Consider the following 19790-nt stretch of genomic DNA (forward strand, 5'->3'; position numbering starts at 1 on the left):
CAGCAAAACACGGATCCGAGGTTCTGCTTATTGAAGACCAACCGTGTCATCTTCCTGTGGAAAATGGGAGTTGGGGAAGAGAGCAGCAGTCAGCAGAGCCAAGAGCCGGGAGTAGGCTGGAGAAGGGAACAGGAGAGGGCGTGAGCAAGCACACAGTGAAATCATTTATGACAAGACTGAGAGCGGCTCTCGTTTTTAAAGAACGTTTCCTCCAATTTTACGGGGTAATTTTTGCCTTTTTTTTTTTCCAGCACCGCGTACAAACCGCGATTGTCTCGCTAACGCACCAGGGGAAAACATGCACCAATGAAGGCTGCAGGAGCCTGGCTGGGAGCATCCCCAGCTGCCTGTGAGCAGAGCAAGAGCTCCCAGCCATCCCAGTGCCGTCATCCCGGGCTGCAGAGCTGGGGCCGCCCTCCACCCAGGCAGCTTTGAAGCTTTGCAGAACAAAGGACGCAGCCCCAAGACGGGGAAAAAGAGCTTGGTGAGCCATGTGCAGGCCCAGAGATGTGATTTTAGGGGCAGCCCTGGATCACAGGAAAAGAATTCCCTCGTTAACATCAGCCTCAGCAAGCACAGGCTGCCAACCTGCGCAGGGAGAAGCGCCGCAGGGTTCAGGGGAGATTATTTTCTTAGGGAAGTGCACCGGGGAATTAAAGGGAGCCCAAGTGAAGTCACAGACAGATAAAGATGAAAAGCGTGACACACAGAGCTATTAGGAAGATGCCAGCAAAAATGAGCAAGGGGAGAGGGAAGGGAGTAATGCTGTGTCAGAGAAAAGAGGACAAAACCCAGCCTGGCTCGTCCCAGCCTGGATTCCTGACCAGGGCAAGGCTGTTTAATAGAGCAGAAACCAGCCTTGGCACGGAGGGGTTAAAAGATTACTTGTCCTGGGGGAGTTCAATTAGCCACATATCTGAGAACCAACTTCTCCCAGACCCTGACTTGTTTTTCTCCTTAAACATCATCTGCTGCTATTTTTAGCAGAGAATTTTCTCAGGCGAACGCTCCCAGTTGAGTGTGCTGGTCAGAGGCCCTTTTCCCAGGGTCCCTGGTCCAGCTCAGCTCTGTGCCACTCCCCTGTCACCTCTGGGCTCTGTGTGTCACACTGCCAGCTCTGTCCTGAGGCACGGGGACAGCCCCCACCCCATTTAACACATTAAACGTTCTCAAAAAGCCAGGGGAGGCTACAAAGTCAGGAACAGCTAATAGGGGTAGTCTGGACTTGGTAACTTGCCTGGAGGCTCGAGCAGCATGAATGGCAAAAAAGGTGGGAAGGAGATGGAAAGAAATGATTAGGCTGACATTAATAACAGGATCTGCTTCTCAGGACTAAAATCTATTTGGATCCGTTCCAGTTCCTCCGAGGGAAACCATGGAAGCCTTTATTGTTCATAAAAGTTGCGACTAAATTCAGACTTTATAAAGCTTAAGGAAATACCTCTCCGAGGACAACCCTGCTGGAAACAAATGAGGTAACTCCCTTCCTCTTCTCTGCTTTTCTTGGGGCCTTCCTTCATTCTTCCTTGGCCAAAACCCCAAGCTGTCCATCAGCCCATCAGAGCCTGGCTCCTGGCTGCTCAGCCTCCAGCACTGCTATCTGTCTGCCTGGCTGCAATTAGCAATGTGTCACTGGATGTCTGGGCTGTAATTCCTTTTATCTGCAGCCTGATTTAATACCTGCCTGCTCAGAGATCAGCACGGAAATCAAAAGGCCAGATCAGGGCACCTGGATGGACAAATTGAGTAAAGGAGGAGCAAAACCCCTGGCTTGGCTGTGCTAATGTGCAGCTCAGGCTGGGGGACCCGGGAGGATTGAGCTCTGTGGGTGCTGGGGATGCAGCACAGCAGAGCCACAGTCAGGAAGGTCCCTCTAACAATGGCCCCTTCTTGGTCAGTGTATCTGCTCCCTGCGTGTCTTGGAGCCATGTCAGCGAGGCAAACAGATTGGGAACATATTTGCACTCCCCACAGCAGCACAGCAGCCAGCCCTGACACAGAGGAGCAAGCTGGGCTCTTGGCTGCTCCCTGCCCTGCTGCCAAGTTCCCAGCTCTGCTCCAAACCTGTGGCAGGGGGAGAGGACAGGCAGGGAAATGCTCAGCTCACAGAGCCTGGCAGCTGCCTGCAGGACAGGGGAGCCAGGCTGAGCTCACCTGTGCTCCTCTGAGGCTCCCCAGGTGACACCAAACCTGGCACAGAGTGGCTTTGCCCTCCTCATGCCCACGCTGGAACAACTGGGGCCCAGAGCATCAGGAGCCCAGACAGCACACAGATGCTGCACAAGGCCTGGTCCCTGTGGCAAGAGCTGCCTGCAAAAAGCTTCCCCCAGCCCTCCCAGGAGCCCTGGATTTCTCTCCTGACCTTGGCGTTCTCATTCCAGCACATGGCACTTAACCTTTGAGGCTCCTTTGAAAATCCCAGCGCCAGCGTTTCACGGATGAGTGTGCTTCCCCTCACATCTGCCCCCTGTATCAGATGCTGCCAGCGCCTCTCTCTCTCTCCTGGCTCTGCTCTCAGCTGAAGGACAGACAATAGGCATTTGAATCCAGTCTCCACTTCCCCTCCCAAACAGCCCGGGGAGATGGCAATATCAGAGACAGCGCTGAGAGCGGCGCTTGCCAGCCAGTGACAAGTCTCTCCCTGCCCTCCCACAGCCACAGCTCCACCACTGCAGAGCTCACTGGGCACCTGGGACAGCTCTGCTGGGCGAGTCCTGCCACCCTCCAGCTAGCCAGACCGAGGGAGTCTTCTCTCAGCACTGTGCTGCTGCCAAAATTGACTGGACCGTCCTGGATTGCCAAGCCCTGCCATGGCAGAGGTCAGTGGACTTCTCCTGGACCTCTGTGCTGTGCCAGCTCACTGCAAACACACTGGGCACCTCCTGCACCTCTCCTGCTCACTCTTAGGAGCATCTACCTGTAATTAACTGATCTGGGTTCCACCTGCAAGAGGTTCAACCAGGGGCTGTCCCGGATTCTCCTGAAGAAGCGTTTTCCATCTTTCTAGAAATAGCTCTGCTTCTGGAGCCATTCAGCCAGTTTGGCACCACTCCTGCTGCTTCAGAGATAACAACAGAGAGTGAGAAAAACCTGTCTAGACATCATTTACCTTCCATGGACTCCCATTGCCACATCAAAGCACCTCTTCAAACAAAACTGCAAGCTGGCCAGGTAATACTCCCCAGCCCTCCTGTGCTGCTCCAGCCAGAGGCAAGGACTCATCCCATCGTGCTCCAGAGTTTATCTTTAATCCAGGCCCTTCTGACAACAGGAAGAGAGGGAGGATGAAAAATCTCATTACAAGCACATCAACAGAAGTCACCTGGCTTCCCACTAGACAGGTGGGGGCTGCTTCCCTCGTGCTCAGAGCCCAGACTCCAGCTGAGATCTCACCTGTCTCCTCTGGGCAGGCTGTGACCCCCCAGCTCCTCTCAAATCTGCCACACACTTGTCACACTTGTCCCTTCTGCTCAGCTGCTGGAGCCCTTGCCTTCCCAGAGCCATGTGTGTGAATGCTGGGCAGGCTGGGGATGACAGAATATCCTCCTGGGACACCCAAGGACAGGGAGCTCAGCACCCAGCTTGTCCATCACGTCAGTCACAGCACAGGGGAGCTCAGGCAATGCTCAGGATAACTTGAAACCAAGGAGAGAATTTCAGGTTTCTCAAGCTGAAGTCCCTGCTGTGGGGAAGCACCTGACACTGGCATCGAGCACTGACCCCATGCAGCCACCACGAGAGCAGCATCTATCTCATTATTTTAATCAGGGTCCTTTGAAATACTTTCTGTGTGAGAGACAGCTAAGAAAATCCCGTCTGGCTTTATTCTGTCTCAGGCAGAAACAGCCTTTATTTAGCAAACTGCTGCTAACAGCTCTGTCTCATTAGTCAGTGTTTAGGGAACCAGGCTGCAATTGTTCTGAAGTCTGGCATTGCAGAAAGAGCCTTGATAATGAGGTCTACAGGAGACGATTCCTCCTGACAGCCCCACAATGACCTAGAAATCCTACTTAATTCCCTGTCAGGGAAAAGTGCTGAGTAACAGCGAGGTGCAGAGAGGCTCTGGGGGCTGATCCCAGAGGGAGCTGCAGCCTCTGCTCACACTTGGGGCTGGGATGCAAACCCAGGGTGGCAGAGCCAGCCCTGCCCAGCTGCAGCAGCTCCCCAGAGGGAGCCTGAGGAGCAGAGACGTGGGGCTGGCTGTGGGAAGGTTTGCAGCCTTGTCTGTGAGAGACTTGGCAACACACAGAGAGCTGGGAGCAGAAGTCTCTGATAACACAACAGGAGGAGGCATTTGGAAAATCAACAGCAGCACCTGGATCTGGGCATCTCAGGGCACGAGGCACTGCCTCCTGTGCAAACTGTGCCAAAACCTTGCCAAGGAACTCCCTGGCTCAAACAGCTCCACTTTTACCTCTGTTCCTACATTTGGAATCACCAGGAGTTCACCAGCTCCCAGCAGAGCTGTGGAATGTCCTGCCTGGAGCAGCCTCTGGTGCAGGACAGGGGATGCACAGTGTGAGTGCCCCGAGGTGCTGGGGAGCATCTCACACCTTCTGCCCCAGATATTTCCCCCCATTCCCTGGGAGGAGCAGGCAGCAGGCTGGGGCAGGCTCGGCCCACAGACACCCCACTTTCAAGTGGTTTGTTTTCCACAAGCAGCGCGTGGACGTGGCCAGAAACCTCTGGGCTGGGTGGCCCAGGGCCAGCTGGGCCAGAAGGTGAGGCAGGGGGGACGCAGCAGGAACGTGGGCTGGATACAGCTGAGCTTGAAGACCACCCCCCCAGCACAGACCCTCACAGGCATGTGCTTGCCACCTGTTCCAGCCAGCAGACGGGGGGCTAAGGCAGGAATTCTGGAGCTGAATGCAGAGTCTGTTCAGGAGGGGTCTGGGGACTCCTGAGGCTGAGAGTGCAGTGTGGCAGCCCCTGGCACAGGAATGCAGCTCAGCCCATCACGTGTGAGGCTGTTTAAAGCACAGCTCAAATGTGCAAAGGACTGCTGCTGAAAAAAAAAAAAAAAAAAAAAAAAAGAAAAAAAAAAAAGAAGAAGAAATGTGCAAATGAAATCACCAGCCGAAACAGTGTCTAGAGACAGCCCCAGCCAAGTCCCTCGAATGTCAGCAGCAGAAGGAGGGCTCAGAAATGGAGAACCCGGCTCAGTCTGCTGGCACACACTGAGGATCTGCCTCAGAGACATGAGGAAAAGACATATGCTGAGAAGGGAAGGCCCAGCTTTATTTTACCAGCCTCTGTTCCCACCCAAGATGTGCTTTAGAGACTGCCTTGCAAAGTAGGAATTAACTCCAAAGGTGCCTCTGCATCTCCCTTGCTGTCACCCCCTTATCAGTTATCTCCAGCCTGCTCCCAGCCAGAAGATGAAAGGATCCTAACACCACTTATCTTCCCACTTAAGAATCTGCTTAAAAGCTTGTTCTTAAAGAACAGGACACTCAAGCTTGGGGAAGCAGCTGTAAGTTCTGCAAATGGGCTTCCCTGCATCTCTTTGAAGGAGCTACTGCTTCTCAATGAGAGGCACAGACAGCAAGAGGAAACTCGGGGAGGGAGGAAAGAGGGAAGCTTTCATAGCCAAGAGAGTCTTTGCCTCATGTCCAGGACATGGAGCTGAGTGACAGATGTGAGAGACTTACGGCATGAGGATGAGCCAGGAATTGAAAAGCCCTGGGGAAATATGGAAGCAGCCAGAATTATGCCATATTTGTCACTCCAAAACCACTCTCTCCTCGGGACTGAGCAGTGTCGTGGCCAGCAAAGGTTAGGGATGCCCTTGCATGCTGCAGGCAGAGCTGCTGCATCCAACCCTGCTCCAGGACTAAAGCTCGAGGCCAGGACCTCTCCCACACAGCCCCGTGTCTGAATTTGACCCGCAGCTCCCCTCTCTGTAGAGCTGCTTGTAACCACGGTGAACCTGGGCCCAGCTCGCTTTTGTCATTTAATAGCTGAGTCAAACTGTCAAAACAGCCAAACAGGATCTGTTCCAAATGTTTGCAGAAAGAGGAGGATCAAGGAGGCTGCAGCAGAACACCAGGAGCTGCCCAGGCAGGGAGAACAATCCCTATTGTGGAGCAGCAGCGGGATGCTGGTGGGCGATGGTCACGCCTCGGGACGTGGGGAAAGAGCCTCCAAATCCTCCCGTGCTCAGGAATAAACTGGAATCTGGAGTTCCCTCTACCCCCTGGCAAAGCCCCAGCCCTGCAGGAGGATCAGCCCTGATGGCAGCTCAGCTGTTGGCTCGCAGGACCCGAGGAGCAGTTGGCAGAGGGAGAGGGGGGTACTGTGGTGCCTCAGGAGCTGCTGCCAGCCCCAGCACGGACTTCAAAGGGCTCATCTCGCCCTGCTGTGTGGGACAGGACAGCTGTGTGTTGGCCAGGCCCACCAGGGCATTTCTGATGGCAGCAGAGAGGGGTTGGTACCTGGTGTAAGATCCCTTCCAGCTCCGGCAGGCAGAGCTCAGCGCTGCCCTGAGATTTATGGGATGCTGAAAACCGGCCAAAACGAAGGGAAAACACCAGCTCCAGAAGGATGTTTACCAACTCAAACAGCCAGTTCTGCTTGAGGGAGAGCCCACGAGGCTCAGTAGGCGATTACAAGGCACTCTGCCAGTCCAAAGGCAACTCCATCAGCTCCGAAGGAGATAAGGCATCTCCTCCCAGGGAAACCAGAGCAGCCCCATCCACACGCACGACACGAAACCTCAGCAGAGCAGCTAAAAGCAAAGAGGGAGGGAAACCAGCACCTCCTGTGCTGTAGGACCAACAAGGAGATCCTTGGTGGGCGAAGCCAATCTGTTCCATGGCTCACGTCTCCAGCCCCAACAGCAAAGCTTGGAGCAATCACACGTTATAACAGGGGGTGCATTGCTCCTTCCACTTTGCTGCCACCTAAACACCTCAACAACCCCTTTCTCCAAGGGCTCTCACAGGATGGGAAAGCCAGGGCTAGAGCAGAGGTCCTGAACACAGAGCAAGGACTTCCCTTTCCAAGATGTCCAGGACCTCCCCAGCACAGGATGTTTTCCAGGCTCTAAAAATAACCAGCTCCAAACAACGTGGTGGGCAAAAAAAAAAGAAATATTTATCCTCAAGCTTTTTTTTTTTTTTTTGCTGAAGATCAATACGGAAGAAAAAAAATTAAAGCAAAGACTTAAGTGTGTATTAAAAATAGCTGTTGATAAGTTCCCCTGGAGGGGATAAAAGCTATTTGACAGGAGCAGCAAGAGCTGCAGGACTTTGCAACACCTTCCCTGCCGTGGGAGCAGCCGGAAATCATTCAGGAGAGTGTCAGCAGCCAGAGCCTGGGGAGGAAGTCCATTAGCAGGCAGCAATCTCCTTAATGGACCCTGGGGTACAGGGGAAAAGCTGCTGGGGACACAGGGGCTCGTTCCAGAGCTCCTCATCTTTATGGCAGCCTGAGAGCACCATGGATTAATCTTTTGGGACACAAATTGGGACAGTGAGCTTTTGCTTCTTCTTTTTTTATTATTATTTTTTATTTTTTTGTCAGCTCCCAGCAAACAGCTGTGAACAGAAGCTGTTCTGTAACACAGGTAACAGCAGCAACATCCATCAAACCTCTGTTTCCCAAGGATAACATCCTGGCAAAACAAAAAAAAAATGTTGTCTCCGTGGGTGATGTTGGGGCTGAAAGATCTTGTCCATTTAGACACACAAAAATCATTAAGTTCTCTGCTGTGCAGCCACCTCCACTCGAGGTCTGAAAGAACACACAGCCACCCCTGGAGGGATGAAAAGTGGCAGGAACTTTTCTGCTGGGAATAAAAAGCAGGACTGCTGTGCAGAGCTCTGTTTCTTTGTTAAAAGGCAAGGCTGGCTCTCAAAAGAGCTCTCCTCCATGACCTTGCTTGCCAGCCTTATTCCGTGTTCCTAATGAAACACAATTCCTGATTTCCTTTGGATACCTGGCATTTCCATGGGCTCCTTCAGCAACCACTGGAGAACCTCATGCTTGTACATCCTGAGATATATTGGGCAATATATTCTAACTTGAATTAGATTTCTCAAAGAGAGAGAGCAGGGTGACTTCATTGCTTTCAACAGACCCAAAATTTTAGAAGTATTTTAATCCCACCCTTCAAAACAGAGCCTAAAAGTGTCCTGGTTTACGTCCTCACTGTCAAATACTGGCCACTTATATAAGAAATTGCCCAAAAGTTTATTAAGGCAGGGATTTTCAGAGGAGGTCATGGGCATTAGAAACCCAGCCTAGTAATAGGAACAAATCCCCTTAGATTTCAGTGGATTTCTCCAGCTCAGCACAAAATCTTACCTAGGCCACCGAAATGTATTTTTAATAGCGTGATTAAAAATCTTGAAATGCTGCTGAACGTTGTCCACCGCTGCCTTTTAGCCACATGCCAAAGACAGGGTAAGTCCCTGGCACGCTGCAGTTTTTAAAGCTCAGTGTCTTCAAATGAACCAGCTGTGCCCAAACGAATTAAAAGGACTCTTAAAAACCCCACTGATCTCACATTTGTGTTGTAATAATCAGGTACATGGAAGGGAGTAGTGTTCTGGCTTTAACTCTGAAATCCCTAGGATTTATGACTTAAAAAAAAAAATAAAAGAAAACCCTTAAGCATTATTATCTGAACACAATTTAATTTCATCTACTTCATCTGAAAAAAACCTTCATTTCCCCTTGTAACTGAGCCTTAAGCCTTGTGCTGCAGCCCCTGAGAGACACCACAGAGCCCAATACCTGGGATTACTTATCCTGACAAGCAATTCCTGCATGACAGAACAATTCCCATTAATTTTTCCAGCTTATCTGAAATACCTGTGGGCTGTCAGGTTATGACATGGATGTGGCTCAGTTTCCCTTTGGATTAGCCAATGCCAGCCTGGAGTTGACTGGACTCTCATCTGGCACATCTCAGCGTTTTACAGGTGAGTCCATGGGAATCTGACCCAAGCACGATCTCAGGAGTTGGAGAAATTTCTGAAATATCTGTTGTTTTGGGGGTCTTTTGGTGGTTTTTTAAAGTGGGGTTTTTTTAGGTGATTTTTGTTTTGTTTTGTTTTTCTTGTTGTTGTTTGTTCTTTGGTTTTGGTGGGGGGGTTTTGATTTTTTTTTGGGGGGGGAGGTGGTTTTTTGGTTTTGGGTTTTTTGGTTTTGGGGGGTTTTGGGTTTTGGGGAGGTTTTTTGAGGGTTTTTTTGGTGTTTGTTTGTGTGTTTGTTTGTTTGGCTTTTTTAGATTTTGGTTTTTTTTTTTTGTTTTTTTTTGCTTTGTTCTTCTTTTCTTCTCGACTCCCATTTATAAATTTTGCTCCTGCCTCTGCTGCTCCTTTCTCTGCCTGTTCTCTGGTTTGGAACATGCCCCTAAAGCACTTCCCTCCAATCCCCAACACAGCAAAGAATCACCTTTGACAAGACACCGAGGAATTCCCTCCCCAGACCTCACTTTTTCCATATTGTGTTTTTTTTTCTAAGACATTTGAAGGCCTGTCTGAAGATGCTGCTCTGAAGAACAGAACTCCAGCTCTGTTTGCAGCTGCCCTCCCTGTGCTGGACAGCTGAAGTCCTGCCCAAAGATTCCTCAGAGTGGCACCAAGGCCATCAAAGTGATAACAGCACCTCAGCTGGCTGTCCCTGAGCAGGAAAACATCTTTAAAACACACCTCCCTCAAGGTTTATCCCCCAGGAAAGCTGCCTGATCTCTGAAATGAGAAGCAGGAGTTTGTCAGAGGTTGATTATCCCCGAGAGCAGAGTTCTGGTGAAGCCCAAGGAATGGATTCCATGAACTCCTCACTGTCCCGTTCACCACGGATTTATTTTGGTAAGTCCCCACAAAAAAAGAACTGAAAACTCTCCAAAAAACACCTCTCCCCTCAGTTTATTCCTATTGGGTCATGAGCAAACAAAGACCTGAACTTTCCAGCCAAAAAAAAGTCCAATTTTTATGTTATTATTTATTCTCCTGAAAGTGAAACCTCTGATTTCCAGCAGGGAGCTGGAGCTCTGTGACCCAGCAGGTATTTCCTCTGCCCCAAGCACAGCTCTTGCCAGAACTGCACCCAAGCAGCAATCCAGGCCCTTTGGGGGAAATTTCAGGCCGTGTCCAGAACATTCATTAGTGCAATTAAAGCCATTAATGGTTCTGAGGCCATGCCCTGACTCAGTGAGGGTTTGCTGCACACGCCCTGAGCTCCTCTCCACACACAGGAGTGATGTTTGGTGTTCAGCTGGGTTCTCATCCTGTCTCACCAAAAACACGATACTCCCTGGGGGCTCTGAGGGAAGACAACCAGCCCTTATCAATCGGGAGAAGACGCTGCAGCTCAAATTCCCATCGATAGAGGAGCCAGATTGAGAATGTAATTATCCTAATTAATTTTATATCTGCGACTCATCTCTTTTTACACAAACAGCACTTTCCAAGCAGGCCACCAGCTTTTTTTTTTTTTTTTTTTTTTTTTGCACAGAGCAGTGGTTTTTATCTCATTGAGGGGCGTGTTGGCAACACAAGCTCTTGTTGTGCAGAGAAGGACTCTTGAGGACTCGGGATCCTGCTGGCCTGTGGAAATCTTTGCCTTTGCTAACTCCCTCCCACCACTCCAGCCTGGCTCCGTAAAGGAGTTCACGAACCTTCTCCGGATCATCGGGGCTTGATGCAATCAACTGTGAAGCATTAGCTCTAAATATACAACTGGGAGGCCAGTTCTGCTTCAACACACAAACACTCATGGCAGAGGATGAGCCAGCAGCCAGCCCAATTTGCAAGAGGAAACTTAACTAATAATCTGCAAGGAAAGCAGGAGAGAGTGGGGGCTCATTGCTTTGCCCTTTGGAGGTGACTAAAGTTAGGGGCAGACTGGCAGGAGGCCACCCACAGCTTTTGTCCTTGTCTGTGGAGCGAAATGCAGCGGCTCATTCCGCTGTATTTACTTGTTTAGGTGATTTTTTGGCAACTCCGAGCGTGTCCCTGGTGCAAATCCTCCGTGTGCGGACAGATAATTGAAAAACAACTGCAGCAGGCCAAGAGACCCAGAATTCAACTTCTGCAGGGAAAATAAACACTGAAAGAACCCGGGCTCACAAAGCAGAGCAACATCTCAGGCCGCGGACTAAAGCAAACACATTTCGCTCTTTTGAATCTCCTCGTGTTTCAGCAACCAAGAAATTCTCGGAAAGAAGGAATGTGCTGGTGTCACGTTCTTTGTCAACAGCTGTAAAGGAGATGTGCACCCAACCACTCTTTGATGGCGATGCCAGACTCTGCTTACCCAAAAAGGAACACCAAGCCCTTCCTAGGAATTTTTTTTTTGGAAGATGTTATTAAGCCTCTGATTTTGGCAGGGCTCTCAAAGCTGTTTGTCCCGGTTTTTTACTGCCTGTTGAAAAGAAAGTGATACTGCAAATACTTCCCATCAGAAAATACCAACAAGCAACTCATCATCACTGCAAGAGAGCTGACAACATTTCCACCGAGTGGTTTTTGGCACTGACAGCTGACTCAGAACAGTTGTTGGTGGCTGGGACAGATGGACTTCATATATTAAAAAAAAAAAAAAAAAAAAGGAAATGAGAACTTCTACTCCATAGATTTTAAAAAGCCTTTTGCGAAATCCAACCTATTACCAAGCCCTCAGAATTAAACCAAAAGGAGATTTGAATATAATGAGCTTTAAAACTGAGATGTGCCTGGGACTTGCTGCCTGTATCTATCTACCCATTAAGCACTACATGGGATCAGCATCTTCTATTTTCAACAGGAAATACTTGAGAGTTTTTGGGAGGGTCTCCACATCTCTGCCCTCAGCCCAGCACGTGAAAAGCTCTAAAATCCAAATATTTGTTTCCACGGGGAATCTGGCAAGGGGGAGACCTGGAGGCAGAAGTGATGTCAGTCCTAAGCCCCACTCTCCATCGGCGCCGCCGAGAGCTTCCGCTGCTTTAATTATGGCCATGGCATTTCCCTGATGTGCAGAATCTTTAGAGGCTTTCAGTGCCTAGAGCTGGGAATGCACTGAACGCTCCATGCTTCACTGCCTCCCCTTCCATGGCAATGTTTTAAGGCCACAATCAAGAACAGGGACTGCTCTGGAAGGAACACACAGGAGGAGGCAACCCCAGCTCACAGCACTTGGGGAGTCAAAGCAGCAGCTCAGAGTCCAGAGCAGGTCAGACCTGGGATCTCAGCATCTTGTGAGCTTTGTCTCTGTCTTCTCATGCCTTTTTTTTTTTTTTTTTTTTTTTTTTTTTATCTCCCCCAGTAATCAGTTGGCACAAACACATCCTCCCAGTCACACTCCCATCCCACTATCCAGCACCAGCCCTGCAGCCTTCAGTACGTGTCTAATTTTATGTACTGCTGACAGCATTTTAGTGGGGTGCCCCCAGTACCTCAAGTCAGGCGTGGTGGAAGAAACCTTTTTGTTCTCGACCTCACTCTGCCCAATCTTTTGGGCTTATGACCCCAAATTTAAACATTACTGGGAATCAACACAGGATGAAGCACTTGGACTTTGAATTTAATGGAAAGCAAAGCCTGGTACTACTGGGTTCACTCACCAGGTAAATGCTCTCAGGCAGAGGTTGAAACCAGTGAAGTTTGGCTGCTTTTAGCAACTATTGTCTGCCTGAAGAAACGCAGAAATATCTGGAGTTTGTTTCCATTCTTTCTATCTTTTAGTCCAGATTCAACAGGACACTTGGGCTCTGCTCACAGGAAGGAAACGGGCACCTTTCTATCCTGCAGCCCCAGTGTGAGGGAAAGTCATGTCAGGTCTGTGGTTTTTCCCACTCAAAGGGAGCAGTGGAATCCAGAGTTAGGCTGTGTGATGCTCTGGGATCAGGCACTCCCGATTTCCCCCAGTGAAGTTGTTTTTCCTCCAAGCCACAGCAAAGCAAGGGAACAGCCGAGCGTGGAGCGCGTGACAACCCTCTGCGTGTTGGGGATGGGAGTCAGAGTCATCCTCACACCCTCCACTGACTGACTGGGTAAATAGTGCCCAAATCCCTCTTTATCTGAGACCCAGAGCGACTCTGCGAGCTCTCTGGAGTGGCTGGAGGATTGTTTTTTTGTCCTTAGATAAACTGTTTGAAATATTTCCCTTCGCTTCAGCCTTGAGCTGACCCAAAACAGCGACTGGTGAGTGTGTACTCGCTCAGCCCCGTGTATTTTGGTGCTCAGCTGTGGGCTGGTTGTCATCCTAACCCCACTCCACCCCATCCTCTCCTCCTGCCATCTGGGCAGAGCAAGGCGAGCCCACCGGCTGCTGTCCCCCTCCTCATCCCCCCAGCTATTAATAGCCAGACAACAAATGAGCCCAAATTCATTCCTGAGCGGAATTGGCAAATGTTTTTGCAATTAAAACTGCAAACATTCATGCGGGGCCCCCCGAACAATAGGCGCCTGTGCCTGGTCCTGAATAGGCACCAGTGTCCTCCCTGCCTGCCTGCAGAGCCTGCACATTCCTGGCACCCTCAGCCCTGGAGCCGCTCCTTGCTGAGCTGGGTTTTGGGATGTTTCCCCCTGTCCTGTGAGTGTGTGTGTGTCCCTCACTGCCCGCAGCATCCGCCGGGTGCTGCTGCCGGCCGGCCCTGGGTCCGTGTGCGGTCCTGTCCCCATCCCGGCGGACCCAGGCTGTCCCCGCATCCTCCGGGCTCAGGACAGAGCATCCCTCCATTCCCATCCCCTCCCATCCCTTCCCTTCCTCGGGGCGAGGGTCGGCCGGGCAGGGCAGGGACAGGGACAGGGACAGGGACAGGGACAGGGACAGGGGACAGGGACAGGGACAGGGACACGGGCAGGGACAGGGACAGGGACAGGGACAGGGACAGGGGCAGGGGCAGCGCATCCCTGAGTTTCCCCAGGACCGCGATGGGGTCAGCGCATCTCCCCTTTTCCCGGGATCGCAGCCGGGGCAGCGCATCCCTCCTCCCTCCCTCCCTGCCCCAGGATCCCGACCGGTCAGCGCATCTCTCCCTTTCCCTGGGATGGGAACCGGGGCGGTACATCCCTCCTGCGGGACAGGGACAGGGACAGGGACAGGGACAGGGACAGGGACAGGGACAGGGACAGGGACAGGGACAGGGACACCGATCCCTCCTCCCTCCCTGAGTCCGAGATCGGGATGGGGACGCCGCATCCCTTCTCCCTCCGAGACTCGGGGATCGGGACAGGGACAGCGCATCCCTCCTCCGTCCCTGAATCCAGGATTGGGACGGGAGCAGCACATCCCTCTTCCCTCCCTGAATCCAGGATGGGCACAGGGACACCGCATCCCTCTTCCCTCCATGACTCTGGGACCGGGATAGGGACATTGCATCCCTCCTCCTTTCCTGACTCGGGGACTGGGACGGGAACAGCACATCCCTCCTCCCTCCCTGACTCCGGGATGGGGACGGGGACACCGATCCCTCCTCTCCCCGTGCCCCGGGCCGGGCCGGAGCAGCGCACCCCGGTGCCCGGCTGTGGGTCCCCGGCGGGGCGGGCCGGGCCGGTACTCACCGAGCAGGGGCAGCAGGAGCAGGAGCAGGACCCGGAGCAGCTCCGGCCGCCGCAGCGCCATGATGGGTGTGCGGAGCCGGCCGAGCCTGCGCACTGCCCGGGCGGCGCCGGCCGGGGGCGGGGGTGCTGCGGGACCCGGCCCGATCCGCGGGGGCACCGCCGGGGGCGGGACCCGCACCGCATCCCACCGCACCCAGGGGAGGGGAGGGGGCGCCCACCGCACCCCCGGCAGGGCGCGCCCCGGGACCGCCGCACAGGGAGAGGGGATGGTGCCGGTGGTGGGGACCCCGGGAATGGGGAGACGGGATAGTCCCGGTAGTGGGATGCTCGTGAGTGGGGAGAAGGGATGGTCCCGGCAATGGGATCCCCGTAGGTGGGAAGAAGGGATGGTCCTGGCAGTGGGATGCTCGTGAGTGGGAAGAAGGGATGGTCCTGGCAGTGGGATCCCCGTGAATGGGGAGAAGGGATGGTGCCGGTGGTGGGACCCCAAGAATGGGGAGAGGGGATGGTCCTGGCAGTGGGACCCCCATGGGTGGGGAGAGGGGTGATCTCTGCACTGGGATCCCCCATGCATGGGGAGAGGGGATGATCCCGGTGTGGGATCCCCATGAATAAGGAGAAGGGATGGTCCTGGCAATGAGAACCCCACGGGTGGGCAGAGGGGATGGTCCTGGCACCGGGAGCCCCGTGAGTGGGGAGAGGGGATGGTCCCGGTGATGGGATACCCGTGAATGGGGAGAAGAGCTGATCCTGACAGTGGGACCCCTGTTAATGGGGAGAGGGGATGGTCCCGACAATGGGACCCCCATCAATGGGGAGAGGGATGGTCCCTCAGTGGTGCAGAGAGGGGCCGGTCCCAGCCCCAGTTAAGCTCTGTAGACAGAAGGAAACTCACCCCGAGTAAAGCACCAAGAGGACTTTAATGTTTTTGATCGAGGATATGCGCAACATTTTGATGATAAAACCCATCCAAGTTTTACTCCAAAGTAAGTGTTTGCCCCTTGTATTTAACAAGAACTCCTAAAAAGAGATTCTTCCAAGAATTTGCCCTAAAAAGCCAACTCTCACTGATCTGTGAATTTCACTATAAACTTTCAACAACTTCAAGTAAGCAAGAAACATAAACAAGCGGCTGGACAGAGGATGTTGCTCTTGAGGAACTTCCTGAGTCACAGAATCACAGACTGGTTTGGGTTGAGAGGGACCTTAAAGACCATTTAGTTGCAACCCCTGTGGGCACAGACACCTTCCCCCAGCCATCCTGCTGGACCAAATCCTTTCTGACACAGCCAAATGTTTGATTTAGTGATTTTTAGCCCTGAAAAACGGCTTTGCACAGAGAGCATACCCAGCTGCTGTGTGGTCCTCAAAAGTGCCCCAGGAGTTTTTTTTTCTTTGATGAACAGAAAAGCAACAAAAAAATTATCAGCGTGGGACAGTGGCCCCGAATAGAGTGAGCTCTGTGTTAATGCCGGTTCTTGCGTCACTGCCAGCAGAGCCTGATGAGGATGTAATTAAGAAGCTGTTGAAGATCAAGCAGCTGGAATGAAAGCCAGAGCTCTCCTCTGCTCTGTAAACCAGCTCGGCGGAGCTGGCAGAAGTTAAGGGATGTAAAAATGTATTTAACCTGATAACGCGGCAGATCTGACTCGAGATGCTAATGAGGAGATTGACAGGGCTGATCTGAGCCCGGTGAAATTAATACAGGGAGTCTCATCAATTCTAATGGCCAGATGGGACATTTCCCTGAGGATGAAGGGGAAGGAATCTCCTAATAAGGTTCTGTGGCTTAAAACCTGACTCTGGCAATCTTTGGGCTGGGTCCCTGTCGAGTAAGGAATCATTTTAACACAGTGCATTTGGGCTGCTCTGACAGGAGGAGTAAAATGTGATGACAGTGAATATAATCAGCAATAAAGTGCAATCACTGAAGTGTCAGGATCATCTTTAGCTTCCAGCAGCAGCTTGAGCAGGGCAGAGAGGAGATGAGACAGAAGAGACAAAGAAGGATGGGAAGTCTCTAGCTGGACTGCAGAAAAAAAAAAAAAAAAAAAGAAAATTATTTCAGTTTGGATGATGCTTGGAGCAACCTGATCTGGTGAAGGTGTCTCTGCCTGTGGCAGGGGGTGGAACTGGATGATTTTTGAGGCCCCTTCCAACCCAAACCATTCTGAGCTGCCTGACTGGGGATGAGCCGTGCTGGGACAGCCACAAGGGGACTGTGCCCAGGTGTGTCAGCTCCCCCAGACCATCTGGGCCACTCCAGGGGGAGGTGGATCTGCTCTGAGGAGCTCTCCTAAGCCTGGATTTCCCTCTCCAGGCTGCTGGAGCTCAGCCTAGGCATGCCCTGAGAGTGTGAATAATCAATGCAGGCAGGGGCTGGGGTTGGAGAGCAGAGCTGATACCACCTCCATGGACAGCACCAGGGTGTGAAACCTCGGGCATCAGCTCAGATATCCATCCTGCACCGGAGGGATGTGCCAACTGCTCATCTCAGGCTGATACAGCCTGTGCCAGCTCCTCTCTTTGTGCTGCCTCCGTGGTTTCATTGCAGCCAGGTCCTGCCTTTTCAGCTGCCATCGCCCCCGAGGAGCCCTTTGAAACGTGAAACTCAACAAGCTCGAGGAGTCACAATAAATATTACACAGGAATTGTAGCGCCCATCAACCTGGGATGGCAAAGCACTGCTGTGTAAAACATTGATTTTCACACACAGATGGAGCTCCCTTTTCCTTGTTTAATGTTCAAACAAGTAACTGGAATAAAATTCGTGCTGAGGGCAGCCCTGTGTGGCACAGGGATGTGTTCAGGAATGAGGAGGGAGCTTGTCCTATGATTTCCTTGTTCTCTGGAGGGTTTTCCAATCCATGCTCCAAACAACAAGAGGAATCTGCAGGATGATGGGAAGGGAGCACAGGACAGCCTGTGTGGGGAGTGCTGGAGAACAAAATGTGGGATAAGGCAGTGGAGCCTCACTCCTGGCACTTGTAAGAACAAAGGGAAGGTGACCAAGAACTAAGCTGGGAAAAGAAAAAAACCACAAAGCCCTTTAGGGATTTCTGAAGGTTGTATGGAGCGTGTTGTACATCAGGTGTCTGGGGTCTGAAGGCGACTCAGAGAAAATGGATCCTTTTGATGCTTGCAGTGCCCGGAGGCCCAAACTGAGTTTCAAGCCCTGCTGGGAAGAAGCTGCTCAAACCTGTAATAACAGGCTGTGCCTGTCACCACGGCTTTTCACTAGCAGTCCACATGGCAGGAATGTGATTATCCCAGGCACCGGGGCTCCCAGGGCTCTGCCAGCGAGCTGTGCCATACCTCGTGTGAGAGGAGCAGCCTGTCTGTGCCCTCGGGGCTGTCCATCTGGACCCTTCCCAGCCAGCACCGTGGCTCCAGACCTCTTTAACTTTGATGCTGGGATTGTGGCAGGGCACTGCTGGCCTGGGAAAGAGGGAGGTCCTGGCAGACAACTCCATCAGAGGGAGGGTTTGGCTGCTCTCAGAGGTGGGAGCTGCTTGTGCTGCTCAGGTGGGAGTGGCAGCACTCAGGGGGAATCTGTTCTGGTAAAGAAAACACTTTGCACCAAAGAGGAGGGTTCTGGGCCACTGTGTTTTCTCAGGGGGAAAATACCAGCAGATGTGATTTTGTTGGATGATCTGAAGTGTCTCTAGGAAGGTCACAGGTGATGTGGGTGACTGATGACAGAATGGCCACCAGGGAGGAAAAGTCTCCCTGGAGCTGCACTGGGATGAGCAGGAGCTGTATCCACCCTTGGTTCCCCTTGGTGGGACAGGACCTCTCAGCCCGACTGGGTGGGATGTTTGGAACCAAAGTCCTGCCTTGTCCTGGAGGATTTCTAGGGCTGGTTTAAGGCTCTGCAGGTTTGTGCACATCACTCCTGATCTCAGCAGACCATTCTCAGATCATTCTCAGCAGCTCTGGGAAGAGATGAAGGTGTCTGGCCTGTGTCCATCCCTCTTTCACACCACTCCTGCTGCTCGGGCAGCTTTTTACGGATGGCCTCGTGCTACAGTGCCTCTCACTCCTAACTGAAGACAGCATCTCTTTTTTAGTCTGCTGGAGTCTAGACAAGCTGTTGATTCCCTGGTGTCACAGTCCATGACCCTACTCCTACACCAGCCCCATCATTTCCCCCTAGTTCATTGCTCAGGCATATGCTCATCTATTTTGAATCATTTGTATGTGTGAGGCTGAGTGGCTCCTAATCTCGTCTCCCTCCTGGGGCGTCAGTCACGCTGGCATGTGCCTTTTCCCTGTCTGCCTCCCTCTCTTTATGGACTCTGGGTATTTTTAACTCTACCCTCTAATTAGAGGCAGTATTCTCGGGATATTTTGTGCACACAAGGCCTCTCACGTCTGTGGTCAGCAGGGCAGGCAGTGAGCACTGGGGACTGACTGGCCATGCCTGGAAATCTTCCTGGTGAATAAACACGGTCCAGCAGCAGATCCTGGGATGTGGGAAATGCCAGCATTCCTCAGGGGCTGCCTGCAGCAGCGTGCTGGGGTGACAACTACACACAGGAGGCAGCTAACCCCCCGAGACAGGGCCACAGCTGCCTCCTGGTCCTGCAGCACAGCGCAGTGCCTGCTCAGAGCTCCCTGCAGCTGCCTCCGAGCTGCACACACATTTCTCCTCACCTGCAGCAGCCACATCCCTGGGGACATCCCCGAGCTCAGCTCCCTTACCCTGTGCTGGTCCAGGCATGGAGAAGACAGTGATACCAATTAGAGGTGGCCTTGGACCGGGTGTCCCCAACCAGGACCTTGTCTCTCTGTCCTTCCAGCACGGAGCAGTGCTGCCTGCCTGGCTCCAGCACCCTGCAGAGCCCCAGCCTGCTGGAAGCTGTGGTTCCCCAGTGCAGAGGCATGAGGCAGCTGTGCTGCATGGCTGGTGTGAGCAGGGCTTTCCTCTCCCTGCTGAGCAAACAGCATCTGGCTGGCCCAGGGCGGCCCCCGGGCAGCCTGTGGTGTGCTGCACATCTCCTGTTCACAGCCAAGTCCTCACTGGCTGCCACAGCCCCCAGCAAACCCTGGCCAGCTGGTCATTACACGTCCCACTGACTGTGCCCCTGCCAAGGCGAGCTGGGGGTGGCACCGGCTGGGGAGTGGCAGGGTGAGTGCTGGGGCTGGTGACACAGCTCGGGTCTCAGCACTGCTGGACACATCACTGCAAACAGCAAGAGCTGCTTCCCAGGCTGGGGCTGCGTGGAGAAGGTGGATACAACTCCCTTTCCCTGCTGGGGTGTGGGAGCAAGGGTGGACTGCCAGTGGGAAGGG

At 52.6% G+C, this 19790-nt stretch overlaps 1 protein-coding gene across 1 annotated transcript in view; it reads right to left on the reverse strand.

The window, feature by feature from the left end:
- The window catches only part of JAM3 (junctional adhesion molecule 3), a 29084-nt gene extending 14510 nt beyond the window's left edge, over nucleotides 1-14574 (reverse strand). The window contains exon 1 of the mRNA XM_083878172.1: nucleotides 14496-14574. Within this exon, the coding sequence (XP_083734298.1) occupies nucleotides 14496-14556 (61 nt within the window). The 5' untranslated portion in view covers nucleotides 14557-14574. The remainder of the gene's footprint in view (nucleotides 1-14495) is intronic.
- Between the last annotated feature and the right edge of the window lie 5216 nt (nucleotides 14575-19790).

This window comes from Zosterops lateralis, assembly GCF_965231275.1.
Source record: "Zosterops lateralis genome assembly, chromosome: 25".
NCBI classification, from domain to species: Eukaryota; Metazoa; Chordata; class Aves; order Passeriformes; family Zosteropidae; genus Zosterops; species Zosterops lateralis.